Genomic DNA, 18,857 nt, shown 5'->3' with positions numbered 1-18,857 from the left:
CTGTTCTTGGAAAATGTACATAGTATATGCTTATCGTGTGACCCAACACAATGCAAGGTAAGTTTGTCCTAGAACAGAATGTGTCAAAATTATTATTATTGTAAAATGCTGGTGATGTTTTTTTTTATTCAACTCCGAAGAAAAAGAGAAACACAAGGGCAAATCATTATCCACTATCCACTGCAGCGCGTTTCAAGATGAAAGAGAATGCACATATGCCGTCCGGTAATTTCCTTTGACAGATTCCTTTCTCTGAACACATTGACATTCATTTCGTGGGCATTGCTCATTGAAAGCCGCGTTTTACAAATGTCAAATTGTACGTAATTATAGATTTAGGTCGCGGCTGACAATCCGCTTATGATGCGCCCCACGATTGATCGTTATAATTTGATTTTTTTTTGCTTATAAATTCTCGGCGCACCGTCAGATCGTGTAAATGAAACACAGTTACAGCCAGCCACCCCGTCGGATGTGCCGGTGCGTTGTAGCGACTGATTGCTGTTGTTGTTGCTCCATCTCTAATTGATTTCTCCCCCCCTGCCGCCCCTTAAACCATTACGGTTACTTTGTAATTGTCACCATCGTGGAGAGACGGGTTCAAAGATTTCGGAATCTATTCCCGACGTTTCCGTGAACAAATGTCACAATCTTGCCATGGAAGAGCAGAGCGGATGAAGGTGTGAACTAGAGATGATCACGAGAGTGACTGCAGGAATTAATATTCTTTGGTTCTTTCGGTAAAGTCACGTAGATAGAAAAATAATACAAATAATAAACAAAAACACACTAATGTATACTGTAGCCTGGTTCTTAACCTCGGTGAGCGTACTGACAGTCTATAATGTAGACTGTAGCCTGGTTTTTAAGCTGGTGAGCGTATTGGCAGGCTACCATGTAGACTGTAGCAATGGTTATTAAACTGAGTGAGCGTACTGGCAATCTATAATGTAGACTGTAGCCTGATTCTTAACCTTGGTAAGTGTACTGTTAGTCTATAATGTAGACTGTAGCCTGGTTGTTAACCTTGGTAAGTGTACTGTCAGTCTATAATGTAGACTGTAGCCTGATTCTTAACCTTTGGTAAGTGTACTGTCAGTCTATAATGTAGACTGTAGCCTGGTTGTTAACCTTTGGTAAGTGTACTGTCAGTCTATAATGTAGACTGTAGCCTGGTTGTTAACCTTTGGTAAGTGTACTGTCAGTCTATAATGTAGACTGTAGCCTGGTTGTTAACCTGAGTGAGCGTACTGGCAGTACACTTGCTGACACATTTGGCCTACGCCCATCTCTAAACCTTTATAAACAGTTTGCCTTTAGAGGCTAACCCCCCTTTTCCTGATGACGACCGCTTGTGTTGTGATCGAAACGTCGTGGTTTTTGTTTTTATTTTCTTATATTTTTATTATATTTTACAATTACTGAAATAACCAAGAATAAGTATAGATTATAGACTGCCAGTACGCTCACTCAGGTTAAGAACCAGGCTACAGTCTACATTATAGACTGGTAGTACTCAACAAACTTAATAACCATTGCTACAGTCTACATTATAGACTGCCAGTACACTCACTCCGATTAAGAACCAGGCTACAGTCTACATTAGTGTTTATTTGTTGTCTATTATTTTTTTCTATCTACGTGACTTTACCGAAAGAAACAAGGAATACACACGAGAGTGATTGTGAAGAACACCCATGGTGTATGGCGTTATCGAAACAAGGTTTTAGTCCACTAACCTAGAACCGGAATGCAAGCGTGAACTCCGCTTGGCACCAGGCACCAGAAGTCACAGTGTGTGCCTTTAAACAAATGCGGCCGGTCAATTTGAGACGGAAAGCCAATAGGCTAAAGTACAGGGGTGTCTGTAAAGGTATTTTATCATCCATTGTTAAAGAGTTATAATTACCCTAGTTTGAGCATGCTCAATAAAACTACACACACACGTGGTATGGTGAAGGTTTTATCTACAAGTTTTAGTGTTTTACCCCTCTAAACCTTCATGTACCCACCGTGGCATTCGTGCCACACGTTGCATCGAGATATGAGAGTCCCAGATGTTCAGCAACATCTTGTCTATGATAGATTCGAATGCTTAAATATTTTCAGTTTAAAAACCCCCCATAAGTATGTAAGGAATATGTTGCCAGCATTTCACCTGCACATTTCAAACTGTCTGATCATAATTCTTTCAGATTGGAAGATACTTTTAGAGATGCATAAATGAAGGGCTACTACTTTCAATTTAAAGTAGTAGCCCTTCATATCAGCTAGAGAGGGCAGCTAGAATATTATTGTTGTTATATCTCTTCTTAAGGAGGGCTCGTGGACAAAGGCAGGCAGTAAATCTGGCTGGCTGAGAGGGCAAAAAGATCAAACTTGTCTCATTGAGCCGTACGACTAATCACCACTCTTTAGCCTCTGATCTGGTGTTTGTATTGGCCATTGTAGTAATTCAATGGTGGTGGTGCATGCCTGTAATCCAGCACTGGATGCAAGGGTAGGTGGATCACTGCACAAATGTTGTGGTACTCTCTTCCCATGGATGTCGAGGAGCCATACCCAGAAGACAGTACAGCGAATGAGCACACACTCCGTTCCATCTGTATGGGGTAGTGTTGCCCCTTCGCACGCGTGAGTTTTCTCCACGTGTTCCTGTTTCCTCCCACATTTTTAATATATATACAGGACCACAGAGCTTGGACAATAGTTAGTGCTGGCTCGTCGCTTAGCTGCCTTTCTTTTTGTCTGGTGTTCCGCGTGCCTCTGAGCCATTCTCCGTCTTGGAGAGTGAGTGAATACTGTGTAACGTGTTACAAGTTGACGTTATTATTGTTGTCGTTATGTCAAGGCAGGATGCCAAAAACAGCACTTCTGTTTCTTTGTTTGCGTTCGCTGCTGTTAAGCATTCCTGAATGAAGCTTCTCCCAATTCGGTTTCACCTCGACGTATTTACGCAGCCTCGTGCATCGCATGCGTCAGTGTGGTGCATTTTAATGAGCTTTCACCACTAGACAGCGGACAATTTGAAAACGTTTAAATTGCTCCATTGAGACGGCTGCGTCGGATTTAATCGAGCACTAATTACCAAAGCAGGTTGTAATGGGCGGATCCTACTGCTTCTTAACCGCCGGAGAGATTGTGTGAGTTCAAGACAATTTAAGAGTCTTGTTTTCTGAACGGAGCTAGGCTGATTCTTAGGCCCTTGCAATTTAAGACTTAAATTGCTAAGGTCCCTGGCTTGTGAATGTGAAATTTTCCCTGCTGACTTGGGACCAAGAGTGGAAATAACAAAGTCCAAAGCTAATTCCAGCGGTGGTAATGTTGGCATTCATTAAGACCACAATACAGCCTGACATTATGAACAAGTGCTTCATGAGTGGAGTGATCGGTAGTGGTTCATGTGCTTCACTACGAACCTGGTCATCCGAGTTTGATTCCTTGCCATGGCTAATATCAGTGGCGAGTGATATCTGAATCAGTCCTCTCCTTCAGCTGCCCACACTGACCAACGTGGTGAAGTATGGTTAAAAACAAACACACCCCTCATAACCAAGGTCCCTGAGGGAGGCCTTCCATTGATGGCTCCAGGATGGGTGTAATTTATTTTATTCTAAGGGTTTTTTGTTCATGTTTAGGCTCCGCGTAGGAATTGTCTGAGCTCCCTGTGCTTGGGACTTTTGGTATTAGCTTGGGGTAATTATACAGTAACACGCCGAGGAATGCGGCCAATTTAACAGCAGCTTGGATTTAGTGTGAGATAATGGATTATTGACATTCGCTCAGGATAACATCGACTCTCAGGTCATCGAGTGCTTTCTTAATAATTAGCGGGGAGCCACTTGATTGCAAATGCATTTTACGAATACGCAGGTCAAGTAAGTGACGATAAACATTGTACAGCGCTTTCTGTTAATCCACTGCTGGATGAAATCCCACCCCCACATCGCCGTGCGGGTCGTTGGGGTTATTGGACCGTACCTGGTGGCCACGTCGGTCAATGCGGGGAGCATAGATGCCGGAGAATAGACGTGCAGTACAACAGCAGGTTTGGCTGTATGGCCCTTCTGCTGCTCACAACACAGCCCCATATATATATGTGTGTGTGTTTACATTAAAATTTATCTACGGAGATTTGTGTCGTTCTGCTGAGGTACAACACCTGACCCCCCGCCCTCACTGTGTGGTGGCTCTGTGCACCGGGGGAAGTTCTTCTTGAAGTTAGGCCAATGGACGGCGACATGGACTTGAAAAAAAAGCAGTTTTTATTTGGGTGAAAAAAGACTCTTCCTGTAGAAGACAGTACAGCAAGTAGATTTCCGATGCACCATATCTGCCGATGGTCTGTTGATTTTTTTTTGTTGCCAACCACTTAGCTTTCCTCTTAGACTGAAAATACATTCCTGTTCTAGAACCGATTCTTACACTCGCGACGCATGCATCTGTCTAATTCTGGGTGTGATAATTGTTTTTGTTTCAATGTGCACTTATTTCATGTCACGTGATCCCTGCAGCCACTAGAGGCACAACGATGCCCCCCACCCCCAACAGTGTTGAAGACAAAAATCATTTCCAAAATAAAATCGTGACTCCCTATATCGCGATGAGCCATCGAATCGTGAGAGAGATTAATCATCTTACTTGCCTCATTGGTAACAAGTCAGATGTTGGTAGCTGCATACGGAGTTCTTATTGTGACTGCGACTGTGAAACCTGTGGTTGAATCGAACCCTCACCACTGTTATCATTCAAGTATAATGTAAGTTAAAACTTTGCCAGATGGTGCTGTGGTTAGTCTGTCTGAGTAATAAATCCTGATTTTAAACCAGGTGCTCGCCCATTCGAGACGTCTCTCTCGGGAGGCCGGTCTCACGAAAGAAAATACAGCAGCAACACGGCAGTAAAATGCCATTTAGAAAAAAATAACGTGAATCATTTAACATGTAGATTTCAGTCCCTTTATACATCCACAACTGGATGAATGTCTTACCACCATGCCTTGTTGTCAATAAGGCAAACGTCCAGTATAAAGTTTAAAACGGAAATTAAGAAATGATTTGCACGTCATTTTAAGCATCCTAATTCAAATCCCTGTTGAAGATGAACCCAGCTTCTCAGCTGTCTGGGGTCAATAAAGTAAGTACCACGTTTTGGGAAGTCAATGTCATTAACATTGCCTTGTTAGAGATGAACGTGTAGTTTGCTAGAGGCAGTGTCGAGGCGTTGGTGAGGCACTGCGTTGATGAGGATTGATAAGGATTGTAAAGATGTTGATTCAGTTAGTGTTTGGAGACCACTGCCAATGCAGTCTCTTGCAAGAAACACTTAACCCAAAATATAAACAACTCTTATAGTGTAGCTACTTATACTTTATGTATGTTTAACTTCTTTCGTACTGTAAGTAGCCAATCGTGCTAATCGGAGGTGCGGGGTAGGACAACAAACAAAACACAAAAAGCAGTTCTAAAGAAATACGTTTTCAATCTAGACTACTTGTGTGCGGCCTCGGCTTTATCACACAAGTTTGAACCTTCGTAATGATGTAAAGGCTTAAAATACAGGGCAAATACTGTATTTTAGCTAGGGCTGCCAAACCTCTAGTTTTAAACCTTACTCGACACTGCCCGTTCCATGAATCCGGATTTCAAAAGTCAGATTGGTTTTAGCACTTTTGAGGTATACACAAAAACACGGTAGGGGGCACGCTTTATAAAACCCGACTCTACTGGTCCACTGTTTTCCCACTTCATACAATTCTGCTCTTAAACATTGATTGAAAAGTCCAGCAGCTGTTTTAATGAAGGAGGCCTCAAGGTGATGCCAGATGTCCACAAAATAAGAGCTGTTCGTTTTTTTTGGGGGGGAGGGGGGGTGTGTGGGAGGGTTCTTCCCCTTAAGTTTACTTTGGTGATGTCTCTTGTGTGTACGTGTCTCTTGTGTGTACGTGTCTCTTGTGTGTACGTGTCTCTTGTGTGTACGTGTGTGTGTGTGGGGAGCGCTTGTGTCGCTGTTATCGCACTGTGCTACCAACCTCGTGACCCAGTTTCTATTCCCGCTCCGTCAACACCGGTGACGATTATTTGAACCGGTCCTCGGCCTCCCCTAGTTCGACTGGGCCTCAAATGAGTACCTGGTGCAGTGTGTAAACATTGCCACGGTGGATACAAAGGCGGCCGGGCGTTGTATTGGCCACCCACCCCCTCGCAAGGTGTGCCCACCTTCATAGGTGCTCGCTAACAGCAATTGCCCCAACAGTCTGTTCAGGCTTTACGGGGGGGATCTTTGTTGTGTGTACGTGTGCAGGTTACGCTCACTGGCGTGGCCAAGTCCTCAAGTCCGACGAGCTCAAGGAACTGTACCAGGGCCTCCGGCTCAACGATATCACACGCTATGACTATGTTCTCACTGGTGGGTCCGCTCGCCGGCTGCGCTACGGTGGCGAGATGTTAACTGCCTCGCCTGGTATAGAGGAGGTCGTGGGTTAGATCCTGACCCTGACGCCTGTATATTTGGAGTTTGCGTGTTCTCATCGTTTTTTCCCACCACATTTAGAAACATGCCTTTAGAGTATGTGTCTGCTATACATTTCCACATGATAATCCACTTTATTGAGCTATCATTTGTGGCCAGCTCATTACTTCAATACCACCGCGAAAATCTGGAGAAAATATTCTTGCTCCAACACGTGACTTTGGTCCCTGACTCACAAAGGTATGGTGTTGTCGTTTGTAGCCGTTTCTTTTTTGTGACAGCAACTGGGGTGCCACAGTACCCTCGCTTCCGTCAAATCACATGGTCACTTTAATGAGCTCTGAAATGCTTAGCCACACCTTGCCCTAAAAAAAAATCTGGTTGTCAGTACCCTGAGTGATACCGCAGTCATCTGCAATGATCTGCAGTGGTGTTGATCTGCTTCACTACGTTCGCTGCAATGCACAATTGTCAGCAGAATATCGCCCCTTGCCATCGCAGAAGTCAGCATTCTGTAAGTGAGATGGGGGCCGTCTTGGTCCCACACAGCACTGAAATGTTTATGTGAGCAATTACATTACCCATTTTTGTTGTTGTATAACCCGTTGGATTCTCCACGGTGCGCCGGCTGCCACGCCTCCTTCAATAATTTAACGGAGGTGTCAAATGAGACTCGTAAGGGAAAAGCCCTGCTTGAGACATGTTCAGGGATGATTTAAACTGTGGCACCAGCAGTTTATTTAGAGGTTATGTAACCAGAGCCGCCACACACAGGCTGCACCGCTGGGCTCATGTTATTTTATTTGAACCAAATCCCAAGGTGGCTCAGGTCAGAGCGCTGAACCATCAGTCTTACATTCTGGGTCAACACGTGGGTTTCCTGTAATTAAACCTTATTCTCAAGTGTAACGAGTTGATGCTCTCAACCACCACCCCCCCCCCCCTCCTGGTCCCTGATGTTTGCGTAAAAATTCGGGTTTTCGCTTCCTTTGGCTAAATTCTAGCTCAGCTAATTACAAATGTCTATTTGGCTCTCATGCGACGAGCGATCTCATAGCAGAGTGTATGAGAGTGCACAACACCTATTGTAAAGAGGAAAAAAAGGTCACTTGCAGGATTTTTGCTGGGAAGTCGCGCGGATATTACCTGCTGCTGCCGTTCTCTGATACTCGGTCTGCACTGCTCGGCGAGATTTCCGATGGGATTCTTAGTATAATATAATGCCGTTAGCGCAGTTGCAATAAATCGTGGGAAAATATATCAAAACTCAAACGATAACTGAATCCCGCTCTGACAGGTTCTGGTTCTCTCTCGTGGAATGAAACTCAAAGCTTTTGCAGTGACATCAAACTCGCAGCAGCGGCTTTTGGCTCGCCATCGAGCAAAGACGGTGGTCACTGCATCGCATGCTTTCAGATGCTCTTCTGCAACTGTCTGGAATACTCTTCCTTCCGATATAGGAAGCCACTGGAGCTGTGCACTTTAAAGTCATCTAGCTTAACAAACTCATTTCTTTAGAACTGCTTTTTGTGTTTAGTTTGTTGTCCTTCATCCGCACCTCCGATTAGCACGATTGGCTACATCATACACTCGCACTGCCGCTGACTCGCTCACACATCATACACTGACTCACTCATCATGCGCTGACTCCCACATCATACACTCACTCACGCTGCTGCTGACTCACTCACACATCATACACTGGGAGTGTCGTGCTGCCAGCTATGGCTGCAGGCTTTGACGTACGTGTTATGTATAACGTTTATTGTTAAATTTAAAATCACAGTTCCTATGATTACTGTTGTTACATTGTTTTTATAGGTTTATTTTGGTATTAAAAAACATGGTTAATCTAAATTGTCTTATGGTTGTTGTTGTTGGCTTGCACCACATTGTGATTTTTGCACACAGCGTTTTAATAAGCTTTTTTTTGTGTGGAATATCTGCTGGTTTATTCCAGGATGTTTCTGTTGCGCGCCGTCGCTTTGGGAATGTTCTGTGTTCAAATTTTGTTTGTTGCGGTTGCACCCGACTTAAGAGCCGCATGGCTCACAGGGCTATACCTAATAAATGAAACTTGAAACGGTGTGAAAGAAGTTCAACATACATCTGTAACATTTCCTTGTTTCACTCTATGCTGTCATAAAAGCTGTGCTTTAAATGTATGTGTAAATATGCATTCTATGTATTGCTTCTAAAAGTGTTGGTTCAACATGCAGGAATGCTGGTGGCTTCTCGAGAGCTTTGTGAGACTTGTCGATGTGCGTCTGGTTTTTGACAGGCTACACAGCTGACAAATCCTTCTTGGAACAGCTGGTGGGCATTGTGAAGGATTTAAAAAAGCAGAACCCCAAAGTTATTTACGGTAAGCGAAACAGCTTTGTTGCCAAGTAAAACCTTGCTTCCACATTTATACATTTTGTCCATTCCCCCTCTTTTGAGAGATCAAAGGTGCAGTCTGATTCACCAGCCCAAGGAAACCCTGCTGCATCATGGAACCTCTCTTGCCAGTATCAAAATATAAAAATAGGTTTTACCCTTTCTAGCAATAAAACAGTTGTGTTAAGATGTTAAAACAACAAACTGAAACCTTTTGCAAGCAATCATGTCTGCATTAGCCACATATAGTTGTGGTGAACATGCAAACAAAACATGCTCTGATATTATATGCATTGTCTTTGCAACTGATTGGTCTACACCATTTCGTGAGTCAAGTTCCATGCTGAAATTTGTACCCCCTTCAGTTAATGTGACGCAAGGCTGTCGTGAAGGTGCTCTATCACACGTGGGTTTAGTCTCACCAGTAGGGGGCAGCGTTGCTATACAGTAGGAGTCACAAAGCCATCAATGGGCCGTTTTGAATGTTCCTCGAGGTGTCGCGATCCATCGCCCCTAGCCAGGCCTCCTGGATAGGAGGTGATTAGCACCAAGAGGCCCGGTATCAGGTGCTAATCACCTCCTCCGATTCGCACGGTTGGCTATTTATGGTGCGAAATAATGTAAACATAGGCATATTCACGTTGAGCACGTAATTTGTGAGTAACTTCTCAAATTCGGCTAATTTGTGACTGACACATTTTATAAACATCAGTCTAAACTATAAAACAAATGTCCGGACCTTCTGGGTTCACCCAAATGTGTCGAAAGGAATTTAATATTCTAAGCGGATGTCCATAAGGTCCAAAATATCAGCTTAATAATCCAGCACGTCTCATGAAGCTGCCAGAATAACCTGGCTAATACACATTTTTTCCAACTCTGCTCTTAGGCAGCAACATATTTTATTTTACAAATAGTGTACACATGAGGGAAGTGTTCCTGATTTTTGGGTTAATAAAAAAAATCCGAAAATCACAAATGTATATATATTTGGATGTCTCAAAAAGAAAATTGTTTATTGTTGATCGAAAACTATGACATCGTGGGAGGTGACGTCACATTTGCACTTTTCCTGCTCGATATGCACGAAGACACGTGAAATGACTACATGATGTACATCATCCAAATATCCCAACAAATGGGAAATCTAAATTCTATTTTATTTACCTGAAACTCATTCTAATGCAAACGCGCATGCACACAGTGTCAGACTTTTCAGCTCACTGCTACCACTTGTTGGTGGGTTACGGAAGTTCCGCTGAGCGATATTATAAATATATTTGTGACTTAAACAATCTGTCACCCCCTTTTTTTTTTACAAATGCTGTTGTTAATCTACATAATACGCAGTATGGAAGCTGGACTGAAACTTGAGTTGCTGGTCCTACAGGACTCTGTCTGAAACTTTTGATTAAATCAGATTTTAAACTGCCCCTTCCTGAATGTTCTTTCTGAGCTCTAATTGCAGGAGTATTTCTGTTTGATCGATTATGTGTTTTGTGATGTCTCACCACAACTACAAGAGCACATACTCTTTGGTTCTATTCGGTAAAGTCACGTAAAAAACAACAAAAAATAAAAAATTCACGACGTTTCGGCCACAATACAAGTGGCCTTCATCAGGTGAAGGGACCAGACTGTCCAGCGCTATCCTCTAGAGTCTAGACAGTCTGGTCCCTTCACCTGATGAAGGCCACTTGTGTTGTGGCCGAAACGTCGTGAATTTTTTTATTTTTTGTTGTTTTTTACGTGACTTTACCGAATAGAACCAAAGAGTATGGATCCTTGCAGTCACGAAAGCTTCAAATCTAGAATACAAGAGCACATTTTGCCATCGATGAGCTTTTAAGGAGAAGATTAAGCATTTTTGGCATATGCCAACAGCAGTAATAAAAAAAGATTGATTAACACCTCTCAACTTGCACAGATGCAACGATGCAAGACTCACCACAGTAATAATTGACCACACGTACACTTTACAAATAGACATGATATGTAAAGTGTAAATGTTTTGAACCTTAGCTCCTTCAGAGTACTGTTTTGCGCTTAGTTTTGCACTCTTTGGTTGGGCCTTAATATTTCAACCTTTAATTAGCGTCTCATTAATCAAACCTTGCAGTTGTCATTTTATTTAATTGCCAAATGTGTTTTATGAATGGTTCGTACACACGTGTGTGCACGCTTGCGTACACGTGTGTGTGTGTGTGTGCAGGTGTGTTGTTGAACGACAGCGCAGTAGTTATCACTATGAACCTGGCGGCACGAGTTGGATTCCCACTCACGGCCAACAATCAGTGACGAATATCTGAACCGATGCTGGGCCTCCCCTAGGTCAACTCGGACTTAAATTAGTACCTGGTGCAGTGTGTATGAAACATCAGTACTTGGGAGACAAAGGCGGCCGGGTGTGGATCTGGCCACGTGGCTCCCTCGTGCTGCATGCCGGATTTCGTCGGTGCACTTGCCCAAACCAACAGCAGACACGGGAGATCTTTGTCTTTATCTTTGTGTTCGAACTTGCTTTTGCATTGCAGTCTGCGACCCAGTCCTGGGGGACAAGTGGAATGGCGAGGGATCTATGGTGAGGCTGGGGCACGTCTCTCCCGCGGCGCGCCCGGCTAGTTTAAGTAAAACGATCGTCCGCGTGCCATCTGTCCACCGGGCCGCGACATTTTGCGCGTCCACCTGCGATGTTATTGTTCCAAAACTGCCTGCCGTAGCTGGCTCGTTTGCTTTTACTCCAGGACCAATTCAGCAAAACATTCCTTTATTTTGGCGTGCGCTGCACTACCCACGCGTTTCAAAGGGGCGGGCGGCGCAATAACCGCACGCTGATTTACGAACGAACTGAGCGGCCGAATGCAGTGCCTCTTTCACCATAATGTGGCTCGGGTCATAAGTGCGGAAAGATATATACGTCGAGCATAGTAATGTTTATGAAAGGTGTGTTATCACTCTTGATGGTTTACAGCCTGCGTGTACCCCTTTGTCTGAATGGTTTATAATAATTTGTAGACTGTTATTGTTGCAATATACACTGTCATTGGTGCTATTACAATGCTTGCTTTCATCATAATTCTCTGGGTTACTTGATTCAAAACTTTGGACCATGTAGTAAACCACTGTATTCTGCACTCATTTCACGGAGGAGTTCCAAAACTACACGAACCATCTCCTGAAGCCCTCTTGTGGCTATCAGACCTCGACATTGGCATTAGCTCCTTGAACATATTGCTGCCTTTCGCAAGAATATAATAGATGCGATTCTGTACCGCTTGTTGTTCGGCACGTGTACGATATTTCACCCCACGTCCTGTGGGAGCTTTTTCGGGAAGTTTTTCCGACACCGATTCAGGTCCTGGGGTCTCGCCTAGTTTGACTCAGCCCTTGACGAGTACCTGAGGCAGTGTGTAAATGTCAGCACAGGGGAAACAAAGGCGAGCGGGTGTGACGCTGGCCACACCGTATGTACGTTCGTTGAACTTCTTTCGCACCGTACGTAGTCAACTGTGCTAATCGGGGGGGGGGGGGTGTATGGGAGCCACCACACCCATCGTGTGCCTCACCGTCCTTCACAGGTGCTGCTCGCAAACAGCGCTTGCACTGACAAATGGCTTTGTGCCGGGGGGGTCTTTGTTGTTGTTGTGTGTGTACTTTCGTGCGACGCAGTACGTTCCGGAGGAACTGCTTCCTGTCTACCGAGACCAAGTGGTTCCTCTCGCCGACATCATCACCCCCAACCAGTTTGAGGCCGAGTGCGCATTGCATCCACGCCTTTGCCATGGTCGCTTTCCTTGCCGGATTCGTTTGTGTTCTTACATTTCTACCCTAAACGTTTCCTGTATGACAAAAAAAATATATTGATAAGAACTATGAACTAGCTGAGTTTTATTCAGTTGTGGACTTTAGTGGGAAATGTTTTTTTTTTTTGCGACAGATTATCTTAGTGCAATAATGCATCTGCCTGGAATCGTTCATCCATCGGCGTCGGTTCTTGTCGCTCACTATATCCGCGTCGAATTGTGTACGAAAGCATCTCTTTCCTTGGTTTATGCAAATAACTTGATAATTATATAATATGCTTAGCTCTTTCGGTAAAGTCACGTTAAAGGGAAACAATAAAATAATAAAATATATATAAAACAATAAAAAATTCTCACGACGTTTCGACCATAACACAAACGGTCGTCATCAGGTGTGAAAAGCAACGGCAAGAAACATTTGAAAGAAGTGGCGGTTTGTATTTATTTATTTTTTGGCGGTGCTTTTATTAAAAAAAACGTTAGCGCCACGGGCAGCGATTTGGCAGAAACGGACCTGGATCTTGTGTAATGTAGGGTAAAGTGATGGTTTTGAAAGGCTCCTCACATTACATAAAATCCGTGATCTGGTTCCGTCTGTAAAATATGTGATTCCGGACATAGAGTACCCTGGTGTCTACAAACTAAGTTGCCTCTGTGGTAGTAGTTACATTGGAGAAACCAAACGCCATGTCTCGGACCGCATTCGTGAACACAAAGCAGACCTTAAACACAGTAGGACCAACACATCGGCCGTGGCAGATCATTGTTATAATTCAGTAGGCTCACATGACATTGACTTCTCCAAGTCAGAGGTTCTTTGTAAGCCATCTGGCTACCATGAGAGATTCGTCCATGAGGCTATCCACATATACAAGCACAGAGACAATTTCAACCGAGAAGATGGATTCTGGCTTAGCAATCATTGGAAGGATTTGATAAACCATTTCAGGTCTTAATTGATTGTTCACGCTTACGGTGGCTCTCAGACAGCATACATTAATTTTTCCTCTCCCCCCTCCTCTTTTCAGAACATAGATGGACTCGTCTTTCTAAATAAACTGCCAAATCTCTGCCCGTGGCGCTAACGTTTTTTAAAAGAAATAAATACACCGTTTAAAAAATAAATAAATGCAAACCGCCACTTCTTTCAAATGTTTCTTGCCGTTGCTTTTCACACCTGATGATGACCGTTTGTGTTATGGTCGAAACGTCGTGAGAATTTTTTATTGTTATATATATTTTATTATTTTATTTTATTATTTTATTGGTTTATTTTTTTATTGTTAACGTGACTTTACCGAAAGAGCTAAGAATATGAATTACTGCAGTCACGAAAGCTTTAAATCAAAATTATATAATACTGTTACTTGTAGGCTTGTAAAGTGAATGTACGAACGACAGAGAAATTGACGAAAAAACTATGCACGCCAAATGGTAAAAGCAACCCAGAATCAATCATTTCTCGAATCAAATTACAACCACATCTCCACAATTATCTGAACCACCTGGGAGATTAATCAAAACGTATGTAATTGTTCAATGCATGTAAAAAAATATTAATGACCAAAATGTGTTCATTTCTAGGAAATCCTTCATGTGTCCATTTTGGTCAAATTCTCCTGAGCTTAGGATATTGTTTCTTGACACTGAACCTAAAACCCTGAAACACGGCTGACGAGAACGCGTCTTTCTGTACAGGCTCCTAACAGGAAGGACTTTAAACACCGAGAAGGAAGCTCTGGAGGTATTTTAATGTCTCACGAAACATCTTGCACAACTCGCGGAGCGGTGAAGTGCCAATGCAGGTTCTGGCCAAGTGGCGCGGTTCGGAGCACCCGTGACACATTCACATGCTAGCTTTTCATTTTCAATCCCAGTCAGGCGTTGGCGGCTCGGCCTATGATGATCATGCCGGTGTTGATCAATAAATACCGATCTAGGAAATATTTCAAAGTGTCAGACATAAAAAATCTTGACCATTCCAGATCTGAGCTGTATAATGGATGGGGCAGCACAGTCAACCTGAACAATGCAGCAGTGTCCTGACATTCCGTGCTCGTGTAGGTGCGCGTGGCACGCGAGTTAGTAGTAATTAAGCCTGGCATAAGCACCGCGGTGACGTCACCGCCACCTAGTGGCGAATGGCGGTTGTTCTGTGTTCTGTGAGGAGCGACAATCAACAAGTGGAGGCGCCAGGTGGCTAAAACACAGCAAGTTGACACAGTAGGGGGCCACAGGTCGTGCATCGGCCAGTCATCTTAATCGGTCAACCCATGGCACCTGGGTTTGTCCGGTGACCTGCCAGCGGGTGTTTGACATTTCACGTGACCTTAATGTACACATAGCCTGGCACAAGTGTTGTGGTGACGTCACTGACACTTAGTGTTGAATATCTGAACTGGTCCTGAGCCTCCCCTAGCTTGACACAGCCTCAAATAAGTGCCTGGTTCGGTGTGTAAATCATCGCCACTGGGGAAACAAAGGCGGCCGGGCGTGGTGCTGGCCACCCACCCCCTTATAGGCCAAGCCGGCCTTCATAGGTGCTCGCTAACAGCACTTACCCCAAAAGTCTATCAAGTCGAAACGTGGGATCTTTGTTTTTGTACACACCCTGCCTTGTGATTATCTGGATGCATTTGCCAAATAATGACTGTCAGTTTATTCGGTGTCTCAACATGTTACAAAATCTAGATTTAAAACTAATTTCTTCAGAACTGCTTTTTGTTGTCCTTTCCCTGCACCTCCGATTAGTATGGTTGGCTATGTACAGTGCAAAATAAGTTCAAAATACATACGTACGTACGTTACGTAGGACTACAAACCAAGCGTAATTTCCATTGGGGGCAATCCCTCACACGGGGTGGAGAACGGTGTGGCTTCCGCAGTTTACACAGCCGGCTCCCCTGGACTCACGCGGTGAATAACGCAGGCGGAATGCGGTTTTGCCGTTAGGTCATGGAGGTACTGCACGCCATGGGGCCCCACACGGTGCTCATCACGAGCTCCGACTTCATTCCCAGCTGCGAAAACGACCTCCTCGTCGTGCTGGGAAGCCGCATCACCTGTGAGGATGGCGCGCACGTCGCACGATCATCTAGAGAGGCCTGCACACACGTGTGCTCGAAGTAACGAAAGTTCCATACGCTTCCGCGGCAGCGTTTACTAACTTTACGATTTGCCATGCGGCTTATTGTAATCCCGTCGCGTGTGGACCTGCGTGGTTTGTGCGCTGCGCTATGAACCCAGGCCACTGGAGTTCGATTCCTGCTCATGGCCCACACCGGTGACGATTTTCTTTATCGGGTCTGGGCCTCCCTCAGGTCGACTCAGCTTCAATTGAGTACCCAGTGCGGGGTGTGTAAACATCGCCACTGGGGAAACAAAAGCGGTCAGGCGTGGTGCTGGCCACCCACCCCCTCATGTGCCGTGCCGGCCTTTATAGGTGCTCGCTAACAGCACTTACCCCAACAGTCTGGTAAGGCCATATGGGAGATCTCTGTCTTGGTTTGTGTGTTAACGCAGGCAAACCGGACGGTACCAACAGCAAGGAGAAAATCCGACTGGAAATCCCGAAACTCGACGCGGTGTTTGTTGGAACCGGGGACCTTTTTGCAGCCATGCTCCTTGCGTGGATCCACCACCACCCTGACAACTTCAAGGTGACGCGGCCGTGGAAAAAAAAAAAGAGTTCCATCTCCGCGGCCCTTGCGTGAATCCGTGCATTGTGCAAGCAGGAGATATGACCCAAGTTACTTCCTGTGGATGTGACATGTCAGCTTTTTGCGATCAATATTGCGATTTGTTTTGTTAAATGTATTGTACACCCACCTCCACCCGACACAGCCAATTAGTAAGGTTGACACGTGAACAAAATGCGGCAATTAGTTACTACTTCAGCGCACTGATTGTGTTAGACATCGTTGATTGATGAACTTAAAGTCATTGGTAAAAGTACAGCACGTGAATTAACACAGCTCGCCAATCTCCCTGCGATATATAGAATTATCCCACCACGATTCTATACATCGGTAGTGGGAAGCAGCCTGTGTCTCTCTACATGCGCCACCCTCTTTTGGTAGGGCACGCTGCCAGGATTCGTAGATGTCCGCTCCAAATTCCTGATCCTGTTTTGGAAACCGAATGAATGGGACCTTTAAGTTGGCCATACATGATCGACTCAAGCATGTGTGCGGAAACTTACACCAAGCCTCCCTTGGACACTGGCCCACGATTCCACCACCGAGCTCACGCCACTTCGTAGCAGTAACGGGCATCTTGTTAGAAAACACGACACGTCTTATTCACCGGAGATCCATTTGAAACCAGACTAAACTTTTTGTTTTACTAAGTAAGGCCCACTGAACTCTGTAGCTCTTTTTCAGAAGCGATATGGCCACAAATTATAGCTCAGCGAAGTGGGTTATGTGGAAATTTATAGCAGCCAAATACTCTAAATGCATGTTTCTAAATGTTGATTAAACCGGAGGACCCGGAGAAAAATCCGCGCGACCACGGGGAGAACATGCAAACTCCATATATATATAGGCATCATGATCGGAACCCACGACCTCCTGTATACAAGGCGAGGTAGTTAACATCTCGCCACCGCAGCACTCCCAAGACCACCCCACCCCCCCGTGCCCCACCAAGTCTTAAATTTACGGCAGCTGTGGTGGCCGGTTGGGCATGAGGCGCAGCTTGCAATCTAGTCAGTAGGAAGTGAGGATTGGCGGTTCATGCTGAGATGGTGGCTTTAGGAGATGACCGATGTTTGACCTCACCATGAGGGGTTTTCAGATTGTTTCCGCCTGTTGTTTGGCGTGATGCCCGCCTTGTTACTCCTCGTGATTGGAGCTTCTATTCAGGTCGTATGATAAATAGATAGCGGCATTTTGTTCTACTTACAAAATTAAGTAGGTGTTTACCCGTGACAATGTAGACATTTGTGTATGTTGAACATCTTTCGCACAGTACCTAGCCAACCATGCTAATCGGAGGTGCAGGGGATGGACAACAAACTGGACGAAAAAAGCAGTTTTTTGTGTGCATGCACCTGGCATTAAACAAATATCGATTGTAGTGCAGCGTTATCAGCATCGGGAAGACAATGGCGGCCTAGACGTGGTGGTTTTCAAAGGATAGAGCTCTCGACACGTGGAGCGAAACGTCGGACATGGCGCTACACAACACGCGGTACAACCCGGAAACAAATCTGGGAGCTGTACGGCACAAGCGCAAAAACCTACGCGTTGGTAGTGCGTGACCCTCGCCTCTTGTAAATTAAACGCCATTGTTTGTGTCCACAGCTGGCCTGTGAAAAAGCCGTGTCGGCTATGTCGCACGTTTTGAAAAGGACCCTGTCTTGCGCTCAAGGTACTGCTTTGGCGTGTGGTTGTGTAAAATCATTCATTATTCAACACCCTCGACCACAAGAACACTTAAAGAGCCAAGCGCCATTGCTAAACATTTAATTGCACTTTAATCCTGTTCATAAACATTATTTATCGAAAATGAAAGGAAAAATTCGTATTGAATAACAAATTCTATGGATCATTCTGGAAGTGTTTATATATCTGTCTCTTTGTAAACAGAGTTCACGGAGATTTTTATGAAGTCCTGCATTTGTACACACATTGATTGTTGTGCCGCTGAAATTACTGCCAAGTTAAAACAAATGTCACATTGTGTCTCTTATCCGCGTGGTCTTATCTGAATACTGCCAGCCTTGACACATTTGAGGTCATAAAATGTGCAAAATCACCATAGGCGGAGAGAATGTTGAATCTCGCCGTCGCTCCGCGACAATCACTCTGCCTGCAGCCCAAGCAGGTGGTGGGAAGCCTCGCGTGGCGGAGCTGGAGATCAGGATGGTGCAGAGCAAGCGAGACATCGAGAATCCCAAGGTCCTCATCCAGGCCACCACGCTGTAGTAGTGCCCAGCCCACGCCGGCCTGCCTGGGGTGAGCTGCGCGTGACTCTGCCGGCCATCGTCACCTTTACGGTCATCCTCGAACATAGACGGTCACCGCATCGCGCGCTTTCAGATGCGCTTCCGTGGCTGTCTGGAACGCTCTTTCTTCCGATATTAGGAAGCCACTGGAGCTATGCACTTCTAAATTGAAATTGAAAATGTATTTCTTAAGAACTTTTTTGTTGTGTTTAGTTTGTTTCCCTTCCCCCAAACCTCCGATTAGCCACGGTTGG

The 18,857-nt window shown here is 44.8% G+C and overlaps 1 protein-coding gene across 4 annotated transcripts in view; it reads left to right on the top strand.

Annotated features, from left to right (window-relative positions):
* Window positions 1–18,857, top strand: part of PDXK (pyridoxal kinase) — a 70,027-nt gene that overhangs the window by 45,469 nt on the left and 5,701 nt on the right. For all 4 annotated transcript variants that reach the window (XM_032972786.2, XM_032972785.2, XM_032972787.2 and 1 more), the window contains 9 exons: window positions 6,304–6,408; window positions 8,753–8,836; window positions 11,385–11,431; window positions 12,520–12,605; window positions 14,352–14,397; window positions 15,606–15,717; window positions 16,176–16,312; window positions 17,960–18,026; window positions 18,474–18,613. In XM_032972786.2, coding sequence (XP_032828677.2) covers window positions 6,304–6,408; window positions 8,753–8,836; window positions 11,385–11,431; window positions 12,520–12,605; window positions 14,352–14,397; window positions 15,606–15,717; window positions 16,176–16,312; window positions 17,960–18,026; window positions 18,474–18,583 — 794 coding nt within the window. In that variant the 3' untranslated portion in view covers window positions 18,584–18,613. The remainder of the gene's footprint in view (window positions 1–6,303; window positions 6,409–8,752; window positions 8,837–11,384; window positions 11,432–12,519; window positions 12,606–14,351; window positions 14,398–15,605; window positions 15,718–16,175; window positions 16,313–17,959; window positions 18,027–18,473; window positions 18,614–18,857) is intronic.

This window comes from Petromyzon marinus, chromosome 49, assembly GCF_048934315.1.
Source record: "Petromyzon marinus isolate PM22_M1 ecotype Great Lakes invasive population chromosome 49, UKy_Petmar_22M1.pri1.0, whole genome shotgun sequence".
NCBI lineage: Eukaryota > Metazoa > Chordata > Hyperoartia > Petromyzontiformes > Petromyzontidae > Petromyzon > Petromyzon marinus.
The sequence above is the reverse complement of the archived record's forward strand: the minus strand, read 5'-3'. Positions and strand labels throughout refer to the sequence as shown.